The sequence below is a fragment of the Chelonoidis abingdonii genome, chromosome 20, assembly GCF_003597395.2.
Source record: "Chelonoidis abingdonii isolate Lonesome George chromosome 20, CheloAbing_2.0, whole genome shotgun sequence".
Taxonomy (NCBI): domain Eukaryota; kingdom Metazoa; phylum Chordata; order Testudines; family Testudinidae; genus Chelonoidis; species Chelonoidis abingdonii.
In genome coordinates this window covers 922,701-949,513 of record NC_133788.1, presented here as the reverse complement: position 1 = coordinate 949,513, position 26,813 = coordinate 922,701, and the positions used below count along the sequence as shown (strand labels likewise).

The following is a 26,813-nucleotide window of genomic DNA, read 5'->3' as shown; positions in this document are numbered from 1 at the left end:
CATTCCTGCTTATGGCATTGCTGCTCCATGTCCCTGCAGCCCAGAGAGAACAACAGACAAAGGGAAAGTTTCTTTCTCGGTTTTAAAAAGTTCTACCTTTCCTGCGTCTGACGAAGTGGGTATTCACCCACGAAAGCTCACGCTCCAAAACATCTGTTAGTCTATAAGGTGCCACAGGATTCTCTGCTGCTTTTACCTTTCCACTGGCTCTTTTGGTCAGGTGCCCACTTCCTTTACCTGGGGGACTTTTTAACTCTTTACAGGTAAAGCAAGCAGAGAACAGCCACCAAGAGGGATTTTGCAGCTAGCTGGCTGGCTGGGTGTCCATAAAAGGGAGCTCTTCCCCCCGCACTTCATTTATCACAAATGGGATGCACAATATTTGGTCTGTGCAGATGGTTGCAAAGAAAGACAGAAAGAATAATGCCCTGAATTAGCCACATAGGCTAGAGGAGTGAACGTGGAAGTCAGAACTCTGTGCCCCCCTCTGCCCTGGCCCTGAGACCACTGCGCACATAGCTAGCACATGGCAAATGCTAGGAAGTAGAGAAATATCATTATCTCCATTTTACAGAGGGGAAACTGAAGCTCAAAGAGACTATGAGCTTTGTTCAAGGTCACTCAGCCAGTCTGTCACACACATTAGACTTTAAGGCCAGGAGGGACCATCGTGATCATCTAGTCTGACCTCCTGCACATTGCGGGCCACAGAACCTCACCCGCCCACTCCTGTGATAGACCATGAACCTCTGGCTGTGTTACTGAAGTTCTCAAATCATGGTTTAAAGATTTCAAGTTACAGAGAATCCACCATTTACACTAATTTAAACCTGCAAGTGACCCGTGCCCATGCTGCAAGGAAGATGAAAAATTTCCAGGGTCTCTGCCAATCTGACCTGGGGGAAAATCTCCTCCTGAAACCCAAATACAATAATCAGTTAGCCCTGAGCATGTGGGCAAGACCCAGAAGAAGGATACCTGGAAAAGAATTCTTAGAGCCCTCCCTAACTAGCATCCCATCGCTGGCCACTGGGGATATTTGCTACTGACAGTCGCCAATGGACCACATGCCATTGTAGTCAGTCCTATCGTGCCATCTCCTCCATAAACTTACCAAGCTCAGTCTTGAAGGCAGTTCGGTTTTTTGTCTCCACTGCTCCTCCTGAAAGGCTGTCCCAGAGCTTCACTCCTCTGATGGGTAGAAACTTTCACCTCATTTCGAGCCATTACCAGAACAAGCCCATTCTTCATCCACTCCTCTACCATACAGTTAGCGCTACCTTTCACTTATGGCAAATAGCATTGTCCTCCTTTTACGGATGGGGAAACCGAGGAACAGAAGGGCTACATTACACTGTGGGCTAGCGCAGTGTTTCTCAATGACCACTCCATGGCCCAGCACTGGTCCCTGAGATCTCCCTGACAGTTTAGGAAGGCAGCAAGCTGGTCCCTGGTATCAAAAAGGTGGAGAAACACTGGTTCGTGTGGACATAGCTATGGCCTACTCCTCCCCAACACCCGAAAGTTCCAACTGGAGAAGAGGCAGCTTTCTGAGCAAAGCTCCAGCACTGCATCCTGGAGCATAGTTTGCACTCCTGAAGGGAGGTATTAACAATTCCCACCCACCAGGCGCTCAGAAGCTCTGTGCTGGGTTCTGTCACTCTCCCAGCATCTCCACTGATGAAATTGCATTAAACTCAACCAGAGATGGCCGTATGTTTTCTCTTCTCACACGCTGGCTCTGCTACCTTGGCGAAATCAGTCCAGAGCCAACTGATTGTTGGTGGAGTGGACAGAAATTTCCCGAGTGTTAGAAACACTTGACTCTCTGACTGAGCACAGGCTTTCCCAGAATGGCCACTCCAGGAGTGGTTCTGCTGGCCCCGTCTTGGCAGATATGACACTTGTGCTTCTATCACTTCCCTGGCACAGGAATGTAAAAAAGCCCCTGCTTCAGTGAGTCAGACTGGGAGCAGAGCGACAGCCACCATCATTCCTGTCTCTCCTGCCATTTCATGTCCCACCTGCCATCTGTACAGCAGTAACCCGCAGGGGGTAATGCCCAGGAAAGGAATGTCCAAATGCCAAGTCTCCAGTCCCACACCACAGCTCAGAGCAGAGCACATCAGCCTATGTGGGGCAGCCCCAGAGCTGCCATGGAACTCATGAAATCCTAAGTTCACATAAGTGAGCGTTGAAATAACTCAGGGCATTTAACCTGGGCAACTCCAAAGCCAAATCTGAAGAGAGATCAGCCATGTAGGGCTCGAAGTCGGAGCACAGGGGTTGGTGGTCCTAGAATCCCTGAGCTCTTTCCATGTGAGGACTAATGGACGAGGTCAACGCAGTCACAGCACTGTCTCTGGGGCGGGACCAGCTGCACAGAAGCACAACTGCAACTGCCTCCTATCCCATTCCCACCTGCCCACCCTTTATGGTGCATGATTTCTTGGCTGGATGCAAGCAGGTCAGCACTGGCCCAGCTGAATCATCCAGCCAGATTTCCATGACACAGGGCCAGGCAAAGTGTGTGAGCCTGCCACCTCTTCTTCCTGAAATGACCCCAGGCCAGACCAAGATCACCAGTTGTGCTCATCTTAGCATTCTCTCCTCATGCCATTCCTGACAGATATGAGTGCCCCATCCCAGGGCCTGCTCCACCAGATCCTCAGCAATGCTGCTCTGCTTCCTAGGCCACAATGGTATCGTGGGCACGGCTGCCACCTCTGGGAATCAGAGGAGAATGTTGAGGGCATCTTGGTCACAGCAAAACAATCTTGTTCCACAGGAGGAATCTCTCTGGAAATCCCAAAGGCTGCAGAGCAGGAGGTTTCCACCACAGGAGCCTGCCTTAGTCACCTTGCAATTTCATAGCTATCTTAAGTACTTGTATGCCCTCCCACCTGAGTGCTAATCTCTGCTATATTTAGCCTCACACACCTCTCGGAGGTAGGTCAGGGCTCTTATCCTCATTGTACAGATGTGAAACTGAGGCACAGATAAACTAAGTACCTAGCCTAAGGTCACACAGGATGTTTGTGGCAGAGCTGGGAATTGAACCTGGGTCTAGCATGCGAACCACTGGACCACCCTGCGTCTGCAATACATGCCAACACCCATGAATGCAAAGCATGTTACCTAGGCCAGTGCACTCCAACAACGATTTCATCATCCTGTGTGGAGAGGGCTGCCAAGCCTGGTGATCGGAGGGATCTTTGGGAAAGCCACTGCCTCAGGCTGGGCTCAGAAGGTGCAGTCAGAGAGCCCAGACCCTGAGTGTAGCACGGACCTCTCTTGTGGTGGAATAGGGACATTCAAGAACCACCAGATGAGACCTGACTCAGCAACCTTTGTCCTGCATCCTCTTGGCCGGTTTCTCTCCAGATGAAGCTCTCCCTGGTTTGTCATGTGCCAGGTACATTCAGGGCTCTGCTAAACAATTGTTAATTGGGAGATTTCCCAAGCGTTCAGGAGGACTGTCTCCAAAATCTCACCTCGGCCCTTTTCGTGCATGGCCCAAATGGGCCCTGTGATGCCCTCCCACACACCGCCATAGCGCTGCCCCGTAACTGCTGGTCCTTTGGAGCAATCTGGGCAGGGGCTGGCAGACGAGGGGTAACATTTCCAAGCGCCTGCCTGACGTGGGGGCTAAGGCCAGTTTCAAGAGTGAGCGCGGCACTGGTTGTCATTGGGGTTTAGGCGCCCAAGGGCATAAATCACAGGCCAACTGCTCCTAAACCACTCAGGTGCTTTTGAAAAATCCCGCTGGAGGCTCGGACGAGAGATGGAGCAGCTCCCACGGCCGCCTGGAGCCCCCGAAGCGGGGACAGAGTCCGGCGCGTCCCCGGACCTCTGGGCAGCAGGCCGGGCGCGACGATGGGGAGCCAGGGGCCCGCGGGAGGAGGCAGGTAGGGGCGCGGCGTGCGGGTGACCAGCTCGCCCCCTCCCTCCGAGCCTCCGCAAGGCGAGAGCCGAGCCGAGCCGAGCCGGGCCGGGCCCGCTGCGGCCCCCCCCGCGCGCCCCGTGACCCCTACTGCAGCAGCCACAGCAAGGGCCGCCCGCAGCGTGCGCTGCGCATCTGGCGCCTCCAGCCCGCCGCAAGCAGCTGGCGCGGTCCGGGAGCCGCCGGAGCTGCGCAATGTGGAGCCTGGGTTCTCGGCGCGGGGTGGGGCGGGGGCCCCACTGCAGTCAGACCGCTCCGTCGGGGGGCGGGGGCAGGTGCTGGCTCGCTGCCCTGGCACCGCGCAGGTGGGGCTGCGCTGCGGCAGCGGGCTCCATGCCGGCCAGTGAGTGCGGGTCCGCCCGGCGCCGGGCGGGGCTTGCAGAAGTTGGAGGCGAAGCAGAGCGAGGTCCCTGCTCGGCCCCGGCCCGCGGGCAGCTTCTCACCTGTCAGCTCCCGCCGCAGCGGTGTGCAGGTCAGAGCCCGCCCCCCGCCACCTGCTGGGACCCTGGGCCGCAGGGACAGCAGCTCTAGCTCCATGCAATGGACGCTCTAGCTGGGCGCAGCCCAGCGAGCAGGGAGAGAGGGGTGCTGAGTGCAGGGATGGGACTTGCCTCCCGAGGTCAGTGCCACTCCCGCCCCTGCCTTGTGATGAGGCTCATGGCACACACACATCTGTCCTCACCCAAAACACTCCAGGGGCAGGGCCCATGTGAGAGAAACAGTCACAGAGATCAGCCCCACGGGGCAGGACGTGACACCACCCCCCTTCGCCCTGTGATGGAGCGCAGGAGAGAGACACAGATGGTTCCTTCCACTTGGGGAGGGAAACACAAGCACAGCAGCCAGTGCTATCAGAAACCATGCCAACTTGGGGATGGGACCCCAGGAAGAGACCGCAAAGCGATCCATCTAGCGTCTCATATTGTGCCCATCACCATAGCGTCTGGGCACCTACATGTAGCCTCCATGCTGGCATGGGAGCCCTTAAAGGAGAAATACAGATCAAAACTATAATTCAAACTATAACCATTCCCCGGGGTGCAGTCCTAACATTCAGAGCAGTGCCACCTTCCATCCAGGCACACGAGGGACCAGAAAAGGGGAGGGAGCACACACAAAGCGGTGACAGCCTTCTGGAAGTGCCCTGCCTTTATTAATGTATTGCCCCAGGCATGGAAGGCCCTGGAGTGTTCAACACGTAGCATGGCATAGGGATTGGGGCAGCTGTAAGGATCTATGCAGCTGATAAAGCGCTTGACTAGCTTCAGGCAGAGGAATATGAGCTGGGGACAGCCTCAGGGTAAATCCCGGTATAGGATCTGCTCTGCAGTTACCAGAGCTGGAAACACATTGTCCTTCTGGGTCATGTGACTTGTGCTCATTAACATTCTGGTTGTGACTCAAAGTCACCCAAGCCGGGAACCTGACAGCAAAAGGTGACCCTGCTTCCTTCAGCCATGACCATGCGCACCAGCTGGCAGTGGGCACCAATGGAGGTTGAGTTCTGTCAGTTTGTGTCCCCCATTCTGTCATTGGGAAGTTGTTTACCCGTTTCGTGGAAGGAGGAAGGTCTGTTCTGGGAGATGGTCTCCAAGTGAGGTTTGTTTCCTGGAGAGTTTAACTGCTGCCCCTTCAGCTGCTGAGACCAAAGTGACACTGGGCTGGGTAGAAGGCAGCTGATCTGCCAGGCCAGGAGAGGGCATCTCCAGCCCAGGACAAGGCATAGGGCCAGGAACCAATGCAACTTATGCAAGAGTATATAAGGGTCAGGGTAGAGTGTGTTAGTGTGCAGCTGCAATAAGAAAAATCAGTGCAGAACAGGTCCCGTAAGACCAGTGTTTACTCTCAAAGAATTTCAGAGCAAATCGATGCAATTTGCAAATCGAAAGTTGGTGTTGCAAAGCATCAGCAGCAGGCACTCAGCATGGGATCCAAACTGGTGGTTTCTGCCATGCACACTGGTGCAAAAGGTTCTGCCGCTGGAACTTGTCTGACTGTTGGGAGAGGCAGAATTGCATCCAGCTTGTGCTTTCGTAGTTCTCTAGTAAAGGTAAAATGAACAGAGCTGGCTTTCCGCCTCATGCAGATGTGTATGGCTAGAAGGGATTACTGTGGTTTACTGCAAATGCATTTTAAACATAGAAATCCAGCCCAAATGAGGCCTGTCTGAGAGCAACATCATGTTTCCCTGGTAAAACATAAGGTGGAGACTAAGGAAACTTGCAGAAAAACTAGGCAAAGCTGTAAAATTCTAATAAGCTTTTGATGGATATCACAGTTTGGAAGGCTGTGGCAGGTGGCAGGTCGGAGAGGTTAAGGGGACTTCAGGAAAGTGAAATCCTCTCTTTCCACTGGCCTTCACCACATGGAGTGTCGGATGAAATAGCAGCCCTGGTGTTACTCCCCACAGGCAGAGATGAGAGACAGGAGAATAGGTAGCTTGCAAAATTACACAGCCCTCAACAGGGCTTGGTGGCATCCTTGTTAATAACCATGTACTGTATATAGATTCTTTGATTCCCTTCCAAAGCCAGAAGGGCCCACTGTGATCATATAGCCTGACCTCCTACATAGCACAGACCAGAGAGTTGCCCTGAAATACAGCATTCACTTTGCAGAACCTGGAGTCCCTGCCCCAAAGGGATTACAGCCCAGGGGCTCCGTGGAAGAACTATCTGACCTGCCCTTTAGAAATATGCAATGTAGCATTAGATAACTGTATGGCTGCCAGGCAGATCGCACTGTAGACGTCTCTACAATGGATCAAAGGTAAAGTGCAGGATTTATGGGCCAGGGAGCCATGTTTAAATACCAGGACAAATAGTGAAGTCACTAAAGAGGATAAAAAGCTGCTAGAGGAATGTGTTGTAATCGGCTTGGCTTCTCTAAGGCTGTGCTGTACAGGTTAGAAACCCGTCACACTTTCTGAAAGACTTAAAATCAAATTGGTGAATCTAATTTATAAAACTGTGAGCAAGTTTCTCCTAAGGGGCAACTGGAGGGCAAGTGTGCTCTGAAAAGGGTCTGTGTAAAAAGATGCTTTCTGATGTGCATTCAAAACTAGCACAGGACATAGACTTGCCCTGAATCAATTCCTAGTTGAACTAGAGCAGAGCTTTCAGAAAACCAGCCAGTCTTGATTTAAAACTGGCCAGCGATGGAGACTCCACCACGACCCCTAGTAAGTTGTTCCAATGGGTAATTACTCTCAACCATTAAAAATGTACATCTCATTTCCAGTCTGAATTTGTCTAGCTTCAACTTTCAGCCACTGGATCCTGTTAGACCTCTCTGCTAGGTTGGGAAGCCCTCCAGTATCACATTTCTGTTCCCCGTGGATGTACTTACAGGCTGCGATCAAGTCACCCCTTAACTTTCCCTTTATTAAGCTAGACACAAATTCCAGCAGCAGTCGCACCAGTGCCAGATACAGAGGTAACATAATCTCTCTGCTCCTACTCGAGATTCCCCCGTTTATGCATCCCAGGGTCTCATTAGCCCTTTTGGCCACAATGTCTCTCTGGGGCTGCTGGCTGGCATAGTGGAGGCCAGGCTATTGCTTCTGTGTGTCCCATCACATAGTGCAGGGGTGGCCAACCTGAGCCCAAGGAGCCAGAAGGTACCAACGTACATTGCCAAAGAGCCACAGTAATACATCAGCAGCCCCTTATCAAACCCCATCCTCGCTCCCAGTGCCTCCCACCCACCAGCAGCCCCACCGATCAACGCCTCCCCTCCCTCCCCACACCTCCCAGTCAGCTGTTTGGTGGCATGCAGGAGGCTCGGGGGGAGGGGGAAGAGCAAGGGCAGGGCAGGCTCAGGGGAGGGGGCAGGAAGGGGTGGAGTGGGGCAGAGCCAGGGGTTGAGCAGTGAGCACCCCCCGGCATATTGAAAGTTGGCGCATGTAGCTCCAGCCCCGGAGTCGGTGCCTGTACAAGGAGTCGCATATTAACTTCTGAAGAGCCGCATGTGACTCCGGAGCCACACGCTGGCCACCCCTGACAGAGTGTGAGATAAAGGAAACCCTTCAGACTAAAATGTGACAGTGTAAAAGGCAATGGGAAAAATGTTTTCAGCGTGGTGCGTAACTAACTGGTGAAACGCTGCGGCGGGATGCTATTGAGGCAAGTCACTAGTGAGGTCTAGTAAAGGCTCAATTGTCACATGGAGAAGAAAAGCATCTGCAGTCATCCTAACTGTGATAAAATGCTCAGGGCGTTACTGGGGACAGGAAGTAATATCCTCCCGTGCTCTAGTACTGCACATGGCAGGGAGTTGGACTTTCCAGTGGAGCATTCAGTATTGATCCCTGTAAGGCAAGATACTGGACTAAGGGAGCCTTTCTATCCTTGTGTGCCTATGTCCCTCCAGGTGTGCCCAGGTCGGGGAGACAACATCTGGTGTTTCAGACAGGCTTAGCTGGCCATTGCAAAAGGACCCCAGCATGGCAGAGACCAAGAGATGGGAAATGATGGAGTCATGGGGCCGGGAGCCCCTGTACTCCCAGGAGGCCAGGGCAGCGAGACGCTCTCCCTGCTCATGTTCCTCTGGAACAAATAGCTGTCTTGAGTCATGACGTAGAGCTGTTGCAGTTCCAGCCAGCAGTGGCCGTCATGCTAGTGGATTCACATCTGGATAGCACGTGTGCTAGGGACACCTTGTCATTCAAACCTCATGCGGAGCGAGATGGGAGGCAGTATGAGAATCCCAAGCTGCTGGGGCTGTAATAACAGTAATTAGTGAGCGTGCGCTTTTGTTTATGAGCCAGCCCCACCCATGCTCTTTGCTAGCAAAATAGAGACAAAATCCAGCTTACCCCAGTGGATGAAATTTGCTTTGATATCTGAGCCTCCAGACCCAGAGCATGGGGGGCAAAGAACCCCAACTCTCCTCGTCAGCTGCCAGTCTGATTCTGAGACGATAGTACCAGCTTTTGAACAGGATATGAAACTAAGGCTCTGCCCACTGATGGGCACAAGAGACCCCATGGCACACTTCCCAACAGGAGGGGTGTTTCCCTTGCTGTCATGAAAATGCCAGCCTGGAGGGTTACATACTACCAACCAAAATACCCCCTGCCATTTCCTTTGGGTCTTACTCTTCACTGTCTACTCGGGCCTGTCGATAGTGGTGCTGTGCACTGTTAAACTGCTGCTGCATTCCACCCTCGAGGTGGCTGCATTCCTCTGTTGTACATGATCTGTATAGAGTTTGTGTATCAGTTTGCTACATTTGTGTGTGGGGGTAAATTGCTTTGGGATGAAAAGAGCTGGATCCCTTGATGGTACTGTTGTTATTAGTGACCGTTTGGAGACATACCTGTCTGAAAGAGCCCCAGCTGGACTGGCCAGCAGGGGTAGCTGTCTCCAGTCTGCTCTGCCCCTCCACCCAGGGCAAGCACAGAAGCCCACACAAGGAGAGGCAGGAACTCCTCAGCATTAGCCAGGGGCTGCCCTGCCCTAAGGACACAGCCCTGGTGGTAAGAGACTGGGAGGCAGCGGGTCAGCAGAAGCAGGTAGACTCTGGCGTTAGCTGCTTTCTCTGGGCACAGTGTGACTGTCATATCTGAGTGACAATGGGCTTTCTTTCCACCTGCTCTGTGTGTTCTCGATGCTGAGTGGCTGCAGATGAGCTCCCGTTGGCGAGCCTGAGGAGTTCTCTGGTGGCTGTCCTTGTGCTAGTGAAAGGTCTGGCTCTGCAGGGACGGGTGCACATTTCAGGGTGGCTCTTGCTCCCAGTCCCCTGCTGGCAAGGCCGGCTGGGCAGAGCCATTCCAGCTGCTTGCTCTGCTGCAGGCCTGAATCCTCACAGCGGAGATCGAGGGCCGGGGATGTGGGGGTTAATATGCTCTGGGAATGGAGCGAGCTCAGGAGCTGGGACTGCAGGCGCTTCGGGTATCGCTACAAACAGCTGCTGCAGGCTGCCTGGGACCGTGGCTCTGCCCGGCCCCGCCCCCACCTCCACCCCTTGCTGTGCTGGTGGGGCTCATAAACGCAGCATGGTCTTGAGGTCAAAGTACCGGACTGGGAGTCAGGACACTGTGCTCCTCCTAGATCCGGCTCTGCCACTGATTGCCTGGAGACCTTGAGCGAGTCACTGCCCCACTCTGTGCCTCAGTTTCTCCATTTGTGAAATGATGATAGTGATCCTGCCCCACATAGGGGAGCGGACTTAGCAGGTGAATATTTGTAAGGTATTGTCAGCTCCCTGTGTGGAGGGATTGTGGAAGTGCTCAGCACTGTGATTTGATTGGAGAGATAGCTCAGTGGTTTGAGCATTGGCCTGCTAAACCCAGGGTTGAGAGTTTAATCTTTGACGGGGCCTCTTAGGGATCTGGGGCAAAAATCTGTCTGGGGATTGGCCCTGCTTCGAGCAGGGGGTTGGACTAGATGACCTGCTGAGGTCCCTTCCAATCTTGATATTCTGTGATTGCTTTTCCTGTGTAAGAAGGAGTGCTCCACTCGCCACCCCAAACCAGGGGGAGACATCCGCTCAGCTTTCCTCAGGTGCCCTGTCCACCCTGCATGGACCTTGAAGATGCCATCGCCCTGTTTGTTAGAGCAGGGAGTGACCTGGCACTCTAGGCAAGCATGCCCCTACTGTTGTGCTTTGTTCTGTCCACCCTCCATCCCAGAAGTGGCTGCATTTCAGTGGTGCTGGATGTATAATTAGTAGAGAGGCTGCCTTTGCATGTGGGTAGGGACTATACGCATGTGTTCCTGAGTGTGTGTCAGCTCTGGGAGGGCATGGGGTTGTGTGAACATAAGGCTATTTCAGAGAAGGAAAAAGCTGTTGTGCCAGGTCTCTCCATCCTTTCCAGAAACAGAGTCCATCTAACTCCCCTAGACTCTGCTTCAGTCATTTTCCCAAGTAACTTGCTGCACATGGCTATGGGGCCACATTCGTCCCAGCTGTCATGCCAGTGGAGCGTGACTGATCTCTCCCTAGGGATGAGTTCTTTGCCTGAAGGGGTTTGTATGTCCCCTGGTTTCCTCACTAGAGTGAACCATTTCCCTCCATTCCCTGCTGTCACCTCAAAGTCCCCCTTTTTTCCTGACTGGAGCCCCCATAACTCAGACACTCTGGGAAAAGCTGTGGTAACTCCCACTAGGTAAAGTCCTCATGAAGACAAGACGCAGAGCTGAGTTATCTGCATCTCTGCTGCCCCTGGAGTCTATCATGTCATCTGGTGGGAAGCGCCTGGCTCTGCACGCAGGTGTGCTGCCTCCGTTCACACTGGGCAATGCCACTGGTTCTCACTGTTCCTTCTGGGCCCTGAATGTTATAAGAACATAAGAACGGCCTTACTGGGTCAGACCACAGGTCCATCTAGCCCAGTGTCCTGTCTTCCAGCAGTGGCCAGTGCCAGCTGCCCCAGAGGGAATGGACAGAACAGGGCAATTATCCAGTGATCCATCCCATGTCACCCATTCCCAGCTTCTGGCAAACAGAGGTAGGGACACCATCCCCACCATGTCCCCCAAGTCCCCTCTGCAGAACCAGGCTCAGCTCTTTGCCTTTGTATGGTGCCCATGGGCCTTACAGCCAGGCTCTCTCTGGCAGCAAGCAAATGGTTATAGAGCCTCCTGGCAGGCTCCAAACCCTACTCGCTGAGAAGGTTTCCTGGGGCCCTTCGGCCCACAGTCCCTGTTGAATCCCAAGGGCTCCACACTGTGTTATCTGCCAGCTCACCAGCTGGATCCTTTGGAGCTTGGTTGCATTTTCATCACTATTTTCTGTCTCCAGTTTGAGAGTCCTGTAAAACCAGCCTGATTCTCCTCTCTCCCACTGCTGTCAGTCAGAGCTAGCTCAGCCCAAGCCTATGGCTGCCCTACACTTTGCATCCAGCAGCCAGAAAACCGCCATAACTGCTCCCTTGGGATTCCCAGGGGCGTACAGTGGAGGGGGGCTCCTATGCCGCCACCTCCCTTCCACCTGCATAAAGGGTGTAGCCACTGATTGGGGAGGGGAGGCTCATTTATCTGTGTGCCTCTTGAGTGAGCTGGGCTCAGCTTTGCAGAGCTGCTGACTCTACCAGCTGCAGTTGCCGTTGGTGGGAGCTGGGAGCACTCAATATCCCTCAGCACGCTCTGGAGGGACAGGTCCCGAGTGCAAATCCTAGCTCTGTCACTGGTTCCCTGCATGGGCTGCTCCCTTTGTCTCTTCCCTGGCTGTGAGTTGGAGTGACGCTGGACTCTCCTCTCCCAGCGTCACCAGTGCCGTGACACACTTGATACTCCGGCGCTGAGCGAGCACCTGTGGGAGAGCCCACATGGAAACAGGTATTTCAGTGTTCAGGGCAGGCTCTAGGTTGGGTGCTGGTACGGCCGGGGCCACGCACTGAATGACGAGGGCAAAGAATCGCAAGCTGCTCGTTCTCTGCGCATCGTCCGTCCTGGCAGGGAGGGAGGCTGGATCCTGTGGGAAGAATCGAGCGTGGGCATGTGATGAAGGCTGCCTCAGAGCGCAGACACGTGAGGCGGCTGAATTAGGGTCACCCGGGAAATCGTAATTCTGGCATTTCCTGACTTCCCTGTGCGTGACGCCACTACCTGAATAATGATCTGTGAAGGCAGGGGGTTCGTGTGCAAGCCTGGGGGCAGCTCCCAACAGCAGGGCCCGGGAGCCCCTCAGCCAGCGCTTTCAGCCTTTGGCTCCTGCTCCCCAGCCAGTTTTCTGCTTTGCCTCCTGGGCTTTTACTGTCACAGCCATTAACCTTTGTGCAGCCTGGGTAAAAGCTCTGCATGTTCCAGCCCAGGCCTTCATTGACTCTGCCAGATTGTTCTCTCCCAGCACCCTCGGGTTAGCTCAGCGCCATCCCCTGCCACTTCTCAGCCTTCCCACAGGGCTGCCCCTCACGGCCGCCAGCTGCCACCAAGTGAAAGCGAAGGAGCCCAAAGCCCCCTCTCCTGGGCTGGGGCTGCCTGTCCTGGTCTCTCCATCTTGAACGGGGGATAAGAATATCTTCTCGTCCCTGCCCCTGGCTCTCTTCAGAACCCCCCCCCCCCTCCCCGGCAGTGTCTGTGGCTCCCTGGAATGGCTGGGAGGCCCTGGACGTGCGTTACTGTATGACAAGTTGCTCCTGTCTTTCTGCCCATGAGCCAGGCAGCGTGTGGCTGAGCCACGGTGGCCGCACTGGAAGCCACAGGCCAGCTGCCCTCCCTGTGCACCAGCGACTGCCATGGCAGAGCCGTGTGCAGGCATCTCCAGCACACGCCACTGTGAGCGCCCCTCTGGAGTGGCAGCTCCCTGGGCTCTGCTCCGTAGCCATAGGGCTCAGCTTCCCTGGGAGGGCGGAGCTCTGCCAGGGCCATCCCCGGCCCCTATTAATAAGCCCCGGCAGCACCGCGTCCCCATTCGCGTCCTCTTTCGCCCTTGGACATCGCCAGGGTCAGACATGGCCTCCGGCGCCCAGCTGAAGCGTGAGCTGCAGGTAGAGTATCCAGCCACGTCCTCCGGGGAGGGGGGGGAGAGGGTGTTGTGTGCATGGCTCAGGCTGCCCTAAATGCTGTCCTGGGGGCTGACCCCACACCAGGGCCCTCTGTGCAGGGCATTCGCTATGCTGTGCGCAGACACTTCTCCCTGCATTCTCTCCCCACTCCCACCTTGAGGGGCTTGGTCCTGTTCCTCTCTTGTGCTGCACCCTCCCTCCTACCCTGTCCCCACTCAGGAAGGGTCTGCCCCCTCGGCACAGCCTGCTGGGACCTGCCGTGTCTGTCTGGGGGGTTTACTTTGTGGGCTCATTCCCATGGCCAGCCAGAAACCCAGCCAGGGGAGCCCTAGCAGGGGTTAGAGCTGCTGAGTGTGACCACTGAAGGTACGTCTACTCTGCAGTAACCCCCGGCACTGAGTCTCAGAGCCCGGTTAGCTGGCTCAGGCTTGGACTGGAGGGCTCGCAGTAGTCATTTGGGCTTGGGCTGGACCCTCCACTCCTGCCCCCCATGGGGTCTCGGAGCCCGGGCTCCAGCCCAAGCCCAGACATCTACCTGCCAGTTTTCCAGCTCTGCAGCCCCAGCCTGAGTCAGCTGACCCAGACCAGCAGTGGCTGAGCCGTGGGTCTTCTGTTGCAGTGTAGATGTCCAGAGAGCCCAGCCCAGCTAGCAGTGCTAACACCCAGATGGGCTATTGTGAGCTGCACCAGCCTGACACAGACTGGTCTGCTGTCCAGGGCTGCTCACTCACCCTTCCAGGACATGAGCCGGCAGCGTGGCTGTGGGGGTTCCTGTGCTGAGCACCTGTGGGACACACAGAGCAGCAGTGCTGGAGCATTGAGGCAGTGTGTGTGTGCTGCTGCGAAGCACTGTTGTCTTGCATGGTGACCTCTACAAGGGTGGAGAGGGAGTGAGGCCAGCGGCGGGGGTGGGGGAAATGCTGCAGTTCCACAAACATAATGAACAGCATTGATTTGTAATAGCAAACTCTACCCTAGATGGCGGATTGCTGGGGGAGGGGACCCACAGCGACCCCAATTCCAGCCTCTTCCAGCCCACTGTGGAGATGGCTCCTTGCTGCCTGTAGGAGGCAGGGGGGACAGGTTTTCAGGTGACTTAGCAGAGGAAATGGGAGCAGCAGGTTGGGTGTGAGGTGCTGAGAACCCTGCAGGGGAAGTTGGTGCAGGAGAGGCAGCTGAGCAAGGCAAGGGAGCCCGGGAAGCAGCATGACCTTGGTTTTGGGGCAGCCCAGCCAATTAGTTGTTTGAGTTACATATTGCCTCCAGCTGCAACTGCTGTCAATCTCATTGTCTCTCATAGGGCAGGAGTCCAAAGGGCAGCTGGGAGCACTCCCTGGCCCTTGAAAACACCAGGCTGTGAAAGGACAGCTGCCATGTGGAGGAGCTTGCTGGCAAGCCTGGGGCTACAGCCAGCATGACTGCATGCATCCAGGCCAGGATCCCATGTGGGACCTGGGGAAAATGGCCTACAAGAGTGCTGCACATTTACGGGGCTTCCAATCCCAGTAAAGAGCAAGTGCAGGGAGGGCTGTGGGAAATGTTTGTGTCTCAGTTGGTTTGGGGGTACACAGACCCCCCCTGAGGACAGGTGCAGCAGTTTGGGGCAAAGCCAGTTGGGCAGGGACAGCCCATACTCACACCGGCTTTGCTGGGGCAAAAGCTGCTTGGTCAGATTTGGCGGTTGAGATCTCTGAACGATGTGGGGGAATGGTTCTGGCTCATACTTATCTGGGATCCAAGGTAGGAGAACTAAGCTGAGTGTCTCTTCCACGTTGTGGGGTTCAGACCTGAGTCTTGGAGATATGCCTGTCTCCTAGAGCTGGGAAGGGACCCTGAAGGGTCACTGAGTCCAACCCCCTGCCTTCACTAGCAGGACCAAGTACTGATTTTGCTCCAGATCTCTAAGTGGGCCCCTCAAGGATTGAACTCACAACCCTGGGTTTAGCAGGCCAATGTTCAAACCACTGAGCTATCCCTCCCACCTTGCTTACAAGCTGCTCTACACCAACTCTCAGCATGGCTGGGCCCTCTGTGCCTTGCCCTGGCTCATCCAGCCTGAGCTCTGCTAGCCCTGCCATGACTGGCCCGGCTCTGGGCTGGTAAAATGATCTATCTGACATAGCAATAGGAAGTGACCCTCCAGGCTGGGAGGGGGAGAGAACCTATATGTCTCCACTGCCCAGCTCCCAAGTATTGTGGAGGTCGGGAGGGATTGCCATTCTGGCCTGAGGCCCCTCTTCAGGTCTCACGTGGGCAGCAGAGAGGGATGGGGGGCTCCTGCATGTTTTGGAGGGCTCTTGGGTGCTGCAGAGCTACTTTGCACTGAGTTCAGGGCTGTTGGCCCCAAGTTGGAGGTCTCTGTTCTCAGAGCCTCCCTTGGTGGCCCTCTAGGGAATCCCTTCTTGCTTGGGATACCTTGTAAACAGGCTGTGGAGAGTGTGTCACTGGAAGCCAGAGGGACCCAGTTCCTGGGTCAGAAGCCATGAGCCTGCTGACCTGCGACAGCTCAGGTGTGTGCTGTGTTCCTCTCTGGCCAGCTCCTCCCCGCTCCCAAGCTGTCTGTCTGTCTGCTCCTGGTGTCAGAGGGAGCTGCATGCCCAGGCTGGGTAGAGACTGGAGCTCAGCCTGCCATCAGGGGCAGACTGTGGGTGCAGAGCCTAGCACTCGGCTCTCACTGAACAGGATGCCCTGGCCTGGCCCAGGCACGGTCTCCCTGCTGGGGAAGCGTCAGCAGCAAGCTCCTGCGGGGGGTGAATTGGATGGAGGGAGGCGCCCTGGATGTTAGTGCAATGATTGAGCAGTGCAGCATGCCAGAGGGCTGGGAAGGGCCCCAGGCATGTCCGTGGAGGCTTCCCACAGCCTAGGGGACTCCTGTTGTTCTCGGCCATGGCCAAGATAGCACTGGTGAAGCACTGGACTGGGTTCCCTAGGGAGGTGGTGGAATCTCTTCCTTAGAGGTTTTATGGTCAGGCTTGACAAAGCCCTGGCTGGGATGATTTAGTTGGAGATGGTCCTTCTTTGAGCAGGGGGTTGGACTAGATACTTCCTGAGATCCCTTCCAGCCCTGAGATTCTATGATTCTCTGTTTCATGGTGGGTAGAAAGACTGTCATGAAATGGGAGTGCCCCCTGCCACCCTGACCCAATGGGCTGGGACTCCAGCGAGGGAGGAAGGTAGTTCTCCAGTCCCACAGGGATTTCACCTGCAGCGGCGACAGCCTGTGCTCTCCAGGGCGAAGGACAAATCTGCTAGCACAGGAATGGGAGGAAGTGACATAACTGCTCCTTGCTGCGCCATCTGCGACCTGGTCCTGGCTGGGCCCTGTTGTCAGGTAGGGCTGGCTCCTGTGGTATTTGCAGGCACTGTCTCCTGCTGAGGTGCATTTAGGGACCTGTGGGTGCCTGAGGCATGCAGGCCAGGCCCCTGCTTAACCTTTCCTCCCAGGCTCTAAGCCCCGGGGAGCAGTTTAGGGATGGGAAGAGCAGCACCTAATCCTTTCCTGAGCCACTCTGCCATGCCTGCTATTCCTAGTGCTCCCCATTACGGGACAGCAGGCTCTCCAACACTGCCCGCCTGCAAACAGGACTTGTTCTCTGCTGGGGAAGGCAGGAGCGAGGACGTGAGCCAGCCCCTCGGGCTACTCTTCCTGGTCCCTGTGCTGTGAGCAGCGTGCCTGAAATGGTGAGCAGGAACTGCTAGCTGCCCCAGCCCACTCAGCTGCTGTGGTCCCAGCCTCCCAGCACAGGAGAGGGACCTTCACCACTGCAGGGGAGAGGCCTGGGCCTGGGCCTGACCTGTGAAAGTCTGTGAGTGGTCCCCAAACTGAGCAAAAACTGGAACGAACCCTTGGTCTGGCCATGACGTTCACGGTCCATAATGCAGCTCTGTCACGTGCTGGTGAATGCATGAACACGGGAGATACACACAGGGGCTTGCATGTGCAGCCAGACACACACAGCCACATGGTCCCCGCACATGCAGCCACACAATCCAATATGAGCCTGACTGAGCTAGGTCAGGCTGCAGAGCCATCTCCCAGGGGAGCTGAAAGGCCTTTTGCGGGGTGGAGGGCGGATTATTTGGGCCTTCTCAGCGAAATGGGACAAAGCTAAGCTGGAAAACCCTGCAGAGGGTGAGGCCAGCCTGTTTCGCTTCTGTTTCTAACCACTTTCTTGGGTTGGGCAGTTGGTTTTTTATAGTTGTGGCAACAGGAGTTGGGGCAGGAGGCGCTGGCTAGCACCGCCTGCAGTGTCCATCGCCTTGGCACACATGAGGGAGGCTGCAGGGTGCACGGGTTGTGTTGTGTTGAAAATGCAGCAAGTACCGAGCTATTCCCAGCACCCAGAGTTACTTGTGGCCCCTGACGGTCTCCTTCGATAGTGTAGCCTCTCCACTGATCTCTGGCAGTGCCCGTACAGAGGTCATGCAGGGCTCGCAGACACGCCCGGCTGTGCTCTCTGCAGGGAGCTGTGCAGTTCTGGCTCGAGCCCCAGTGGGTTTCCCCAGCCAGCTGCCTTCTCTTCCTGCCTTTGATCTTTTCTGTCTTTGATTCCTTTTCTCCATCCCACCCCACACTCTCTCACCCCTCACGTGCTGCAATCAGGCAGCAGAGTGTGAGAGGGTCCTGGCTGCTCCTGGAGACCCTGAAGAGACCCAGCCCTGTGCAGTGGAGCAGGCCGTCCCTGGGGAAAGGGCCAGCCCCTGCCTCCCAGAGCATGCTGAGGAGCTGGCTGAGACGCACGGGGAGCAAGCAGTAAGAGTCTGAACTGTATCTAGAGGTGCATGGGAATGTCCCTCCAGCCTGGGCCATCCCCACACCCCTCCCCAGTGGGTCCCCAGCCCTGACCTCTGGGAGCCCTGAACCCTTCGGGTGTGAGGGAGATCCTACCACCTTCCTGATTCTTCCCCATGCTCTCCCAGCCCTCCTCTTGGTGCATGTGATTATTAACAGCAGATTCCTTGCACGCCTGCATTAATGACTCATTCGGCGGGGTGTGAGGCTTGGGCTGGTGGCACTAGATATATCTACAACAGCTGCTGAGCTCCCAGCCTATAAAGTTCCACCTTAGCTGAAAGTAACCTGCAAACGGTAGTAACAAGCCCTGCGACGGGACTAGTGAGCGGAGCGCATGGGCTCATTCCACCTGCCCTCGCTCCGTCATGTGTAACTCTCCATAAACCAGCACCCTGCTCTCTCTGTCCCGCTCCCCTGGCTGCCCCTGCTCTCCCCTGCCACTCTCCCTCCCCGGCGCTCCCGTCTCTGCAGATAAAGCGCTTCCTGAAAGAAGACTCGGAGGAGGCAGAGCTGGCCCAGTTCCTGAAGGAGTTCCCTTCAGGCGACAGCTTTAGGAAAGTGGAGCTGGAGGAGGGCAAGAGGGCCCCTAGCCAGGGGCCCGTAGATCCTGGCGTGTTCTCCAGCATAGCCCAGCCCATTGCCAATGAGCTGCTAGACGAGAAGGAACTGAGGCCCTTCTCCCGGCCTAGGCCCCTGGACTTTCAGCAGCACATCGCAGCTCCGGCACCACTGAGCCCCTCGCGGCCTAGGAGCCCATGGGGCAAGCTTGATCCATACGACTCTTCTGAGGTACGGTGCATCCCAGGGCAGGCCTCTCGGTCGACAAGGAGCTCCAGCCTGTGGGTCACTGGGGGCAGGGAGCTAGGTGGCTTGTACAGCTCTGATCTGCTGAAGGATCTGCCTGTTCGCTGTGTGAGACGCCAGGGATCAAGGACACCTACACACCGGGGCTAGGGCTCGCATGGGCTCCTAAATCCATTGTGCCTGACAGCCTGGGCCTGCGAGGGGCCAAGCGCTCCTAGATCTCGCATGGACTTCCCTGGAGCTGAGGGTACTCGACTTGTGCCAGGATTGGCTCCTAAGTGTCCCAAGTCCCTGTGCAAAGGGAAGGCCTGTCCCTGCCTCCTGGCCTCTCCTTGCTAGGTGGCGAGGACGATGCTGTGCACTGCCGCAGCGGCTGGGTACCCTGTGAAATGCAGGTGCTGGCCCTCACCCCTGTGGAGGGCGGCCTCACCTGCCCCGATCTCAGATGCTGTCTGCCTGCTCAGGCCTGTGGGAGCGGTACAGGCATCCCGTGCACAGCTGGCCAGCCTGAGCAGGGCAAGCCTCAACGCTGGGGAATTCAGACACGGCCTCACTCTCAGCAGATGGGCTCTGTAGTCATCAGCGGAGGCTCTTCCCCTGCCCATTGTGAGTGCTGGACTCCTTCAGCCGGAGCATCCCTGCCAAGTGCAGAGGTCAGAGGGAGCCCTAGCCTACTTAGGGCTTTGGCGACAAGGGCCAGGGCGCAGAATGGGGCTGGCTAACTGCTCTCCATCCCAGCAGCGGGTATGCCCCGGGGGCAAGGGGGGAGTGAGATGGGGGTGGCACTCCAGATTCACATGCCCCTCTCCTCTGCCCTGCAGGATGATAAGGAGTACGTGGGGTTTGCGACGCTCCCCAATCAGGTCCATCGGAAATCGGTGAAGAAGGGGTTTGACTTCACGCTGATGGTGGCAGGTAGGGGCACCCCTGAGGCCTCACCCAGTAGCCCTTCAAAGGGCCCCCGGGCACAAGTGTGCTGGGACAGGCTGTGGGGGAATGTGCGTCCTGCTGTGGGAGCAGAGCTGACCTGCACGCTGGGTGAAATTGGGCAGAGGAGGAAGGAAGAAGAGACCCCAGCTGTGTAGACTGCGGGAGCTGGGTAGGTGGATTCACACTCCCGTGTTCAGGAGCTCGCATGTCCCGGGTACTCAGCTGCAGAGCACAGTGGAAGAGATGCGTGTTTTCCATTCCTCTCCCCTGGGAGTGCCTGGGCTCCAGCCATGGCCCTGCTACTGCTTTGGGGAGGAGGCAGAAATCCCAGAGGATTCCAGACACACGGGGTCTGTGGGTTGGGGTCACGCTTCCTGGGTTGCGGTGCCTTCGTTTCTGGAGCAGCAGCTCCTGCTCCTGTCTCTTTGGCACGTGTCCTGGGACCCTAAGAGGGGCCAAAGGAACCCAAACCTCTTGCCTTGCTTCTGACCTCCATGAACTGTTGTCTTTCTGCTTCCCCAGGAGAGTCTGGCCTGGGGAAGTCCACCCTGGTGAACAGCCTCTTCCTCACTGACATGTACAGGGATCGCAGACTCCTCAGTGCAGAAGGTAAGAGGAGAGATCAAAGCCTTCCCTGTCCCAGCCAGCTGGGAGCAGCCAGGGGATCGGCAGGGAGGGAGCAGCCTGGCTTGCTAGAGCTCAGTGCCTGGTAGGAGGCAGCTTTTGGGAAAGGTAGCCCGCCCCATGCTCCTTCCTGGAAGGTGAGAGGGAGGGATCTTTGGTCAGGTTTCCTGCTCTCTTGAGGAAGTTCTTATGCCGTGGCCTTAGGAGTGAAGTGAAACAGGCAACTGGGCAAGATCCCCGGCTGGTGGAAATCAGCGCCCTGGAGCTGCTCGAAAGCGTCTGCTCCTTAGACGAAGCTTCAGAGAGCACAGTGAGGGAGTGGGATGCTGTTGTAGAGACCTTCCTGGGAGGGGTGAGACTGACTTGGGGCCCTCTGGCAAAACACCCTCCACCAGGGGGAGCCCTGATGGGGGGCCCTCTGGGAGAAGCCTCCTCGCCCCCGAGGGGAGCTCTGACGGAGGCCCTCTGGGTGGTGGTTATTTGGAGAGATTGTGTAGAGTTCCTACCTGTGGGCCTGGCTCGGTTCCCACTGACGCTAGTGGAGCTTTGCTTTGGCCCTCTCACGCTGGCACAAGGAGACCCAGCCCTGCACAACAAGGGCAAAGGGTCTGGCCCACAGGTGTCCTAATCCTCGTCAGGTCCAGTTGGCTAGCGGCTCCGTCTGTGCTCCCTGCCGGTTCCACTGGCCCAAGTTGACCTGTTCCACGCCCCCTGCTGATGAGCTCAAGGAGGGGCCTGGTGGGTGGGTGGCTGTTTCCTGACTGGGATCATCTCTAACACAGTTCCCGGGGTGGCTCCAGCTGCTCTGGGCGCAGGCAGACTGTGCTAGACCTTAGGCAGGTGGCACTGTCACAGAGTGTGGGGGAGACCAGGCCCTGCACACCCAGCTTCCTGCAATTCACCATGACTCTCAGCCAGCCAGTAACACAGAAGGTTTATTTAGACAACAGGAACACAGTCCAAGACAGGTCTTGCCAGTACAGACAACAGGACCCCCTTTAGTTAGGTCCATCTGGGCGCCCCAGGGAACCCCAAGCCCCGTCGGGAACCCCAAGCCCCGTCGGGAACCCCAAGCCCCGTCGGGAACCCCTCTCCATTTCCCAGTCAGCTCCAAACTGAAATTCCCTCCAGGCTCTCACTCAGCCTCCCCCCGGCTCCTTCCCCAGCCTTTGTGTCCTTTGTCCAGTTTCCTGGGCAGAGGTGTTACCTGGCCTCCAACCCCCTATCATAAGCCTTTCTCCCAAATCTGGACCTTAGCGTCCAAAATCTGAGTGCTTAGCATGAACCTCCAAGCTTAATTACTAGCTTGGATCTTATCTCGTTGCCACCAGACAGGAATTACAGCGCCTGCCTCGCTCTGGTCCCCCAAACTTTCCCTGGAGGGACCCCAAGACCCAGAAGCTCTGAGTCTTACCGGCAAGGGAAATACTCCACTTCCCTTCCCCCTCTCTCTCCCACCCAGACTTTCCTGTCTGGGCTAACCTGAGAGTATTGATGCAATCTCTTTACATTCAAATACACGAAGCATGGGTCTTTCTCAATTCCACAAAGAGGACAAACCCAATACAGGAAACAGAAATGATTCTATCTCTCCTTCCCCCTCACCATATTCCCTGGTCTGCTGAGTTTATCCTCCGTAGATCTAACACAAAGAGAATTCCTCCTTGTTCTTAGCCTACCAGAGGAAAAACTCAAACAGTCTTAAAAAGAAAACTTCTATTAAAAAAGAAAATAAAAAACATCAAAATTTCTCTGTATCAATACAATAAACAGTCATTGCTTAAAAGAAAAAAATGAATAAACAGTCTATTCAAAAAGTACCCAATTAGAACATGCAGCAACGACATCACATGTAAATACAAACCAACAAACATAATAAGCCGTATTATGTTTTTCTTTTAACCTGTACTTACAATTTGGAAAACAGAAGATTAGCATGATAGAATAGAACCTTCTCGTAGCTTGAGAGCAGACAAAGACACAGCCAAGACGAAAGAGACCCACAAATTTCCCTCCCTTAAGGTTTAAAAATCCATCTTCCTGATTGGGTTTGCTCTTGTCAGGTGTTTGGTTCTTTGTTAACCCTTTACAGGTAAAAGAAACATTAAACCTTAGCTATCTATTTATGACACCCCCCTCCTGGGTTTTCATGTTATATGCTCAGGTATCGTCCCTTCCCCAATGCAGCCAGTCCCAGCAAAACTCCCCTGCAACCTTCCCAGGTCAATACTCCCCACTCAGTATTCAAAGAACACATCAAAAACATTCCCACTCCGTCACAGGCACATCTCCTGCTCTAACATCCAGCAGGAGGCCTGCTTACTGCTCTGATTAGTGCAGTGAGGATCTTGTCTGGCTTCTCAAAGGCTTGGTTCCTTTCACCTCTGCTGCAGTTAGCTGGTGTGCTGATATCCGCTTGCTGTGAGCAGAGAGGAGTTTCTATTTCCCGCTGCAAATGAAACATTGCTTTTGTCTCTGAGGGGTTTTGTAAAGAACAGCTGTAGCTATTACCAGCTCCTGTGGTGCCCTGGTAAAGGTCCCACATATCCATTGAAGGGTGTCCCCTCCTTTCCCAGCCATTTGGCTCCCTGCCTGTGTCCTGTTGGTGGGGGACAGCAAGTTCAGACCCCCCGAGCAAAGTGCGTCACTTGAATGACCATCACTGATCATAAGTGTCCACTGCAGGAATCCTTCCTCAGCGTCTGGCTAGATGGCCTGGTCTGGCAGTCCCTGTGTCCCAGACGGAGCAGAGCCGATGGGTGCCACTGAGAGCTGCCCTCATCCCTCTGCTGCCAGAGAGACGAGCTGCTTGGACTGAGAGGCAGGAAGGGTGGCCCCACAGGATTACTGTCCCCCAAGGGTTGGGTTACAAAGGGTGGGGTTTAGAAAGTCTTCAGCCTGCCCAGACCCCTCCCACCTGAGACTTGCCTTGTGCTCAGGAGAACTTGTCTGCTGTACCAACCCCATCCTTCTTGCTTGTGTCACTAAGAAACAGGCTTAAGCCAAACAGCTGTAGCTGCTCTTTAAAGGAAATCAGAGTGTTCACACAGAGCTTTAACTACAGTTTAACTACAGCAATGTAAATAGTACCTTCTTCTGGAGGCACGGCCAGAGGAGGAATCGGAGCCCCTTGTTGGGCCCGCTCATCATCTGCAGCAGCCGAGTAGAATCTCCTCAGAGTCTGAAACGTTTTCACCCCTAGTTCAAACACTTGGAGTGGGGAAGGGGGGGGCAGGGAAATCACAAAAACCTCATTCCAAACTGCCCTGTTTTTATTTTGTAATTTTGTGAATTTCAGCATTTAGACAAACTTTCCCCCGGGTTTCATGGAGATGCCTGTGGGTGCTGGAAGCTTGACGGGTTGCAGCTTGAGTGAGTGTTCTCTTGCACATCCATTCCCGTAAATACCTGAGTCTGAAACATGACTAGATGGTCTAATGGGCCCTTCTGGATTGTTCATTGTTCAGCTGTCTGGTCAGTGAACAGAAGCAGAATCGGGTCGCTCAGACGACCAGTTGTACCCCACGAGTAACAAATATTCACAACAGCCTGAACAACGCACAGGCTGAACATTTTGCTCACATATTTAGGTGTAGTGATTGCCTCCATGGAAAATCAAGATTAATCCCGCACGTTTGTGGCCTAGAGCAGGAGCTAAATTCAGCAAGCTCTGAGCTCTGCAGCTGGGTTCGGACGGGGTTCACGCCCTATTATATGGTAGGATGTATGTAGAGTACAGCTGGGGTTCAAGATCCTGGCTGGACTGGAGGCAGTTAGAGAAACTATCCTTGGATTTATAATGGAATCTGTTTGCTGGGGAAGTCACTGAGGCCCAAATCCTCCAAGATAATGTAACTGGGCTCCTAACTTCCACTGATCTAGTCCAATTAAAGTCATAACTACCCCTGAAGCTCTGGGTTGGAGTGACTAACTGCCAAGCCCCTGGTGCTGCCCTGCCATCACTTGTCAGCACCTCAGCCACAGTGGATGGAGAGTCACAGATGATTAGTTTCTGGCACAATCCCCCATGTGTCTCTCTGGGCTGAAGACAGAGAGTGCTCCTGCCAGGAGCCTTCCGTAAAGTGGGGGCTTCTGCTTCTGGGAGAGAACGAGCAACCTCCCCCAGCAGAAGCTTCCTAAATGTTTTCAGGTCTCAAGTTGGGTCTGACCCAACCCCTGCATTGGCACCCTCCTCCTCCCCCGACGCTAGGATGGAAAAGGGCCTCCAGTCGCTGGAGGGAGTTCTAGAGCCTGTGCCATGCAATCCAAGCTGCAGAGCAGCACCTGTCTCTGCTTGCCATGAGCCCCTAACCTCTTGTCCACTGGTTGGAGCAGAAGACCTGTGAACAGGGATCTGCCAGCTCTCAGGAGAGTGCCCTTACCAGGGGCCAAGGGCTGATCTGCCCTGGGCTCCTCAGTCTCTCCCAGTGAAGCTGTTCCATGGTTGGTACAGAATTAGAGCAATTGGAGTGGGGAACCAGAACCGTACGTCTCCCCTCCCGGGTAAGTGCCCTGCCTGCTGGGCTGGCAGGTAGCAGGGAACGCCTGCTCCTCTGCATCTCGTGGCTGCTTTGGGTGGAGCTGGGCAGGCTGTGAGTGTGCCTGTGGGATTGGGCCCCACAGCAGAGTGCAGTGGAGGAATGCCCCATTCGTGGCTCGCACTGGGACTCTGGCGCTGCAGGTCTGCTGGGGGGCTGCAGTGCGACGCCCAGAGGCAGAAGTGTCAGTGTGTGTGGAACTTCCACTCGGAAACGGTCGAGTTTAGGCAGCTGCAGGGTTCGGTGGCAGCTGAGCGAGGGTTTGCGGATGCCAGTGACACCTAATGAGGTGGCGAGGTGCCTGGGCCCCTTGGTGACAATAGTCCAGCGGTGCGTGCTGCACAGGGAGTGCTATCAACAGTTGCACATGGCTCCGTGTGTTCCCACTTTCCCTCTTCTGAGTTATCCCCAAATCAATAGCGTTCTGGCCACCCCTGTTGAGAACATTCCTGGTGAGTTTGGAATTCATAGAATCATAGAAGATTTGGGTTGGAAAAGACGTCAAGAGGTCATCTAGTCCAACCCCCTGCTCAAAGCAGGACCAATCCCCAACTAAATCATCCCAGCCAGGTCTTTGTCAAGCCTGACCTTAAAAACCTCTAAGGAAGGAGATTCCACCACCTCCCTAGGTAACACATTCCAGTTGCTCCGTCACCACCCTTCCTAGTGATGAACTAAAGAGAACTCTTCCTATATCAAGACCTTTTAACACCTTCCTCCACATGTTGACTTTGAGACGTGCTTCTTGTTTTCTGTCAGTGCTGACCACCACTGCGCATAAACAGCCATGCTCCATCTCTTTGAAAAACTCCCCTTTTCATTGTGTGTAGCTGAAGGCTGCTATTAAATCCCCATCACTCTCTCTTTTGCTTGCAGACTAAATAACCCCAGTTCCCTCAGAGCTCCTCCTATGACAAAGGTCCTGTGCCCCAACCCTCTAATCACTTTTCCGTATCCTCCACTGGACTGTCTGCAATTTGTCCACATTCCTTTACTGTAGTGGGAGGGCCAAAACTGTGACCAGTATCCAAATGTGCCTACCAGTGCCGGATACAGGCGATAACCACTTCCCTTCCAATCTGCTGGCAATGCTCCTACTAAACAGCCCTATATGCTCGTTAGCTTCTGGCAACAAGGGCACACTGTCTGACTCATATCCAGCCTTCTCATCCAATGTAAATGCCCAGGTCTTTTTCGGCAGAATCGATGCTTAGGCCCAGTCAGTCTCAGGGCCAGTAGCGGTGCATGGGATTCTTCCGTCCTAAAGATGCAGGGCTCCTGCACTTGTCCTTGTTGACTCTCAGATCAGATTGTCTCATTTGGCTCCAATCCTCCAATTTGTCCTAGTTCACTCTGAAAACCCTAATCCTATCCGGCCAGCATAGATGCCTATCTTTCCTCCCAGCTTAGGCATGTCATATCTGAAACTTCTCGAGGTCGTCAATCCATTTCTTCATCATCCAGATCAGTAATAAATGCTTGAACAAAACATCTTTTTGTTCAATGAGGACCGACCTTGTGGTGCACTCTGCTGTGTACTGGGTTACTTACGTAGTGTGACATGTGAAGCACTCTTCGATCAGTTACCCATTGGTTTCGCAACAGATCTAAGCTACGAGCTATTCTGATCCACCATTGATATAGTCCATTTATCCAACCCAATAGCGTTGTTTTAAGCGTTGTGGCAAGGCTACTATCTGTATCTGACACTTTATCAATCGGCGTGTC

General features: G+C 54.9%; 1 protein-coding gene across 1 annotated transcript in view; it reads left to right on the top strand.

Moving 5' to 3' along the window:
- Positions 1-19,828: 19,828 nt before the first annotated feature.
- SEPTIN4 (septin 4) overlaps positions 19,829-26,813 on the top strand; it is a 41,041-nt gene continuing 34,056 nt past the window's right edge. Inside the window, exons 1-2 of the mRNA XM_075073935.1 lie at positions 19,829-19,908; positions 20,446-20,532. Of these exons, the coding sequence (XP_074930036.1) occupies positions 19,899-19,908; positions 20,446-20,532 (97 nt within the window). The 5' untranslated portion in view covers positions 19,829-19,898. The remainder of the gene's footprint in view (positions 19,909-20,445; positions 20,533-26,813) is intronic.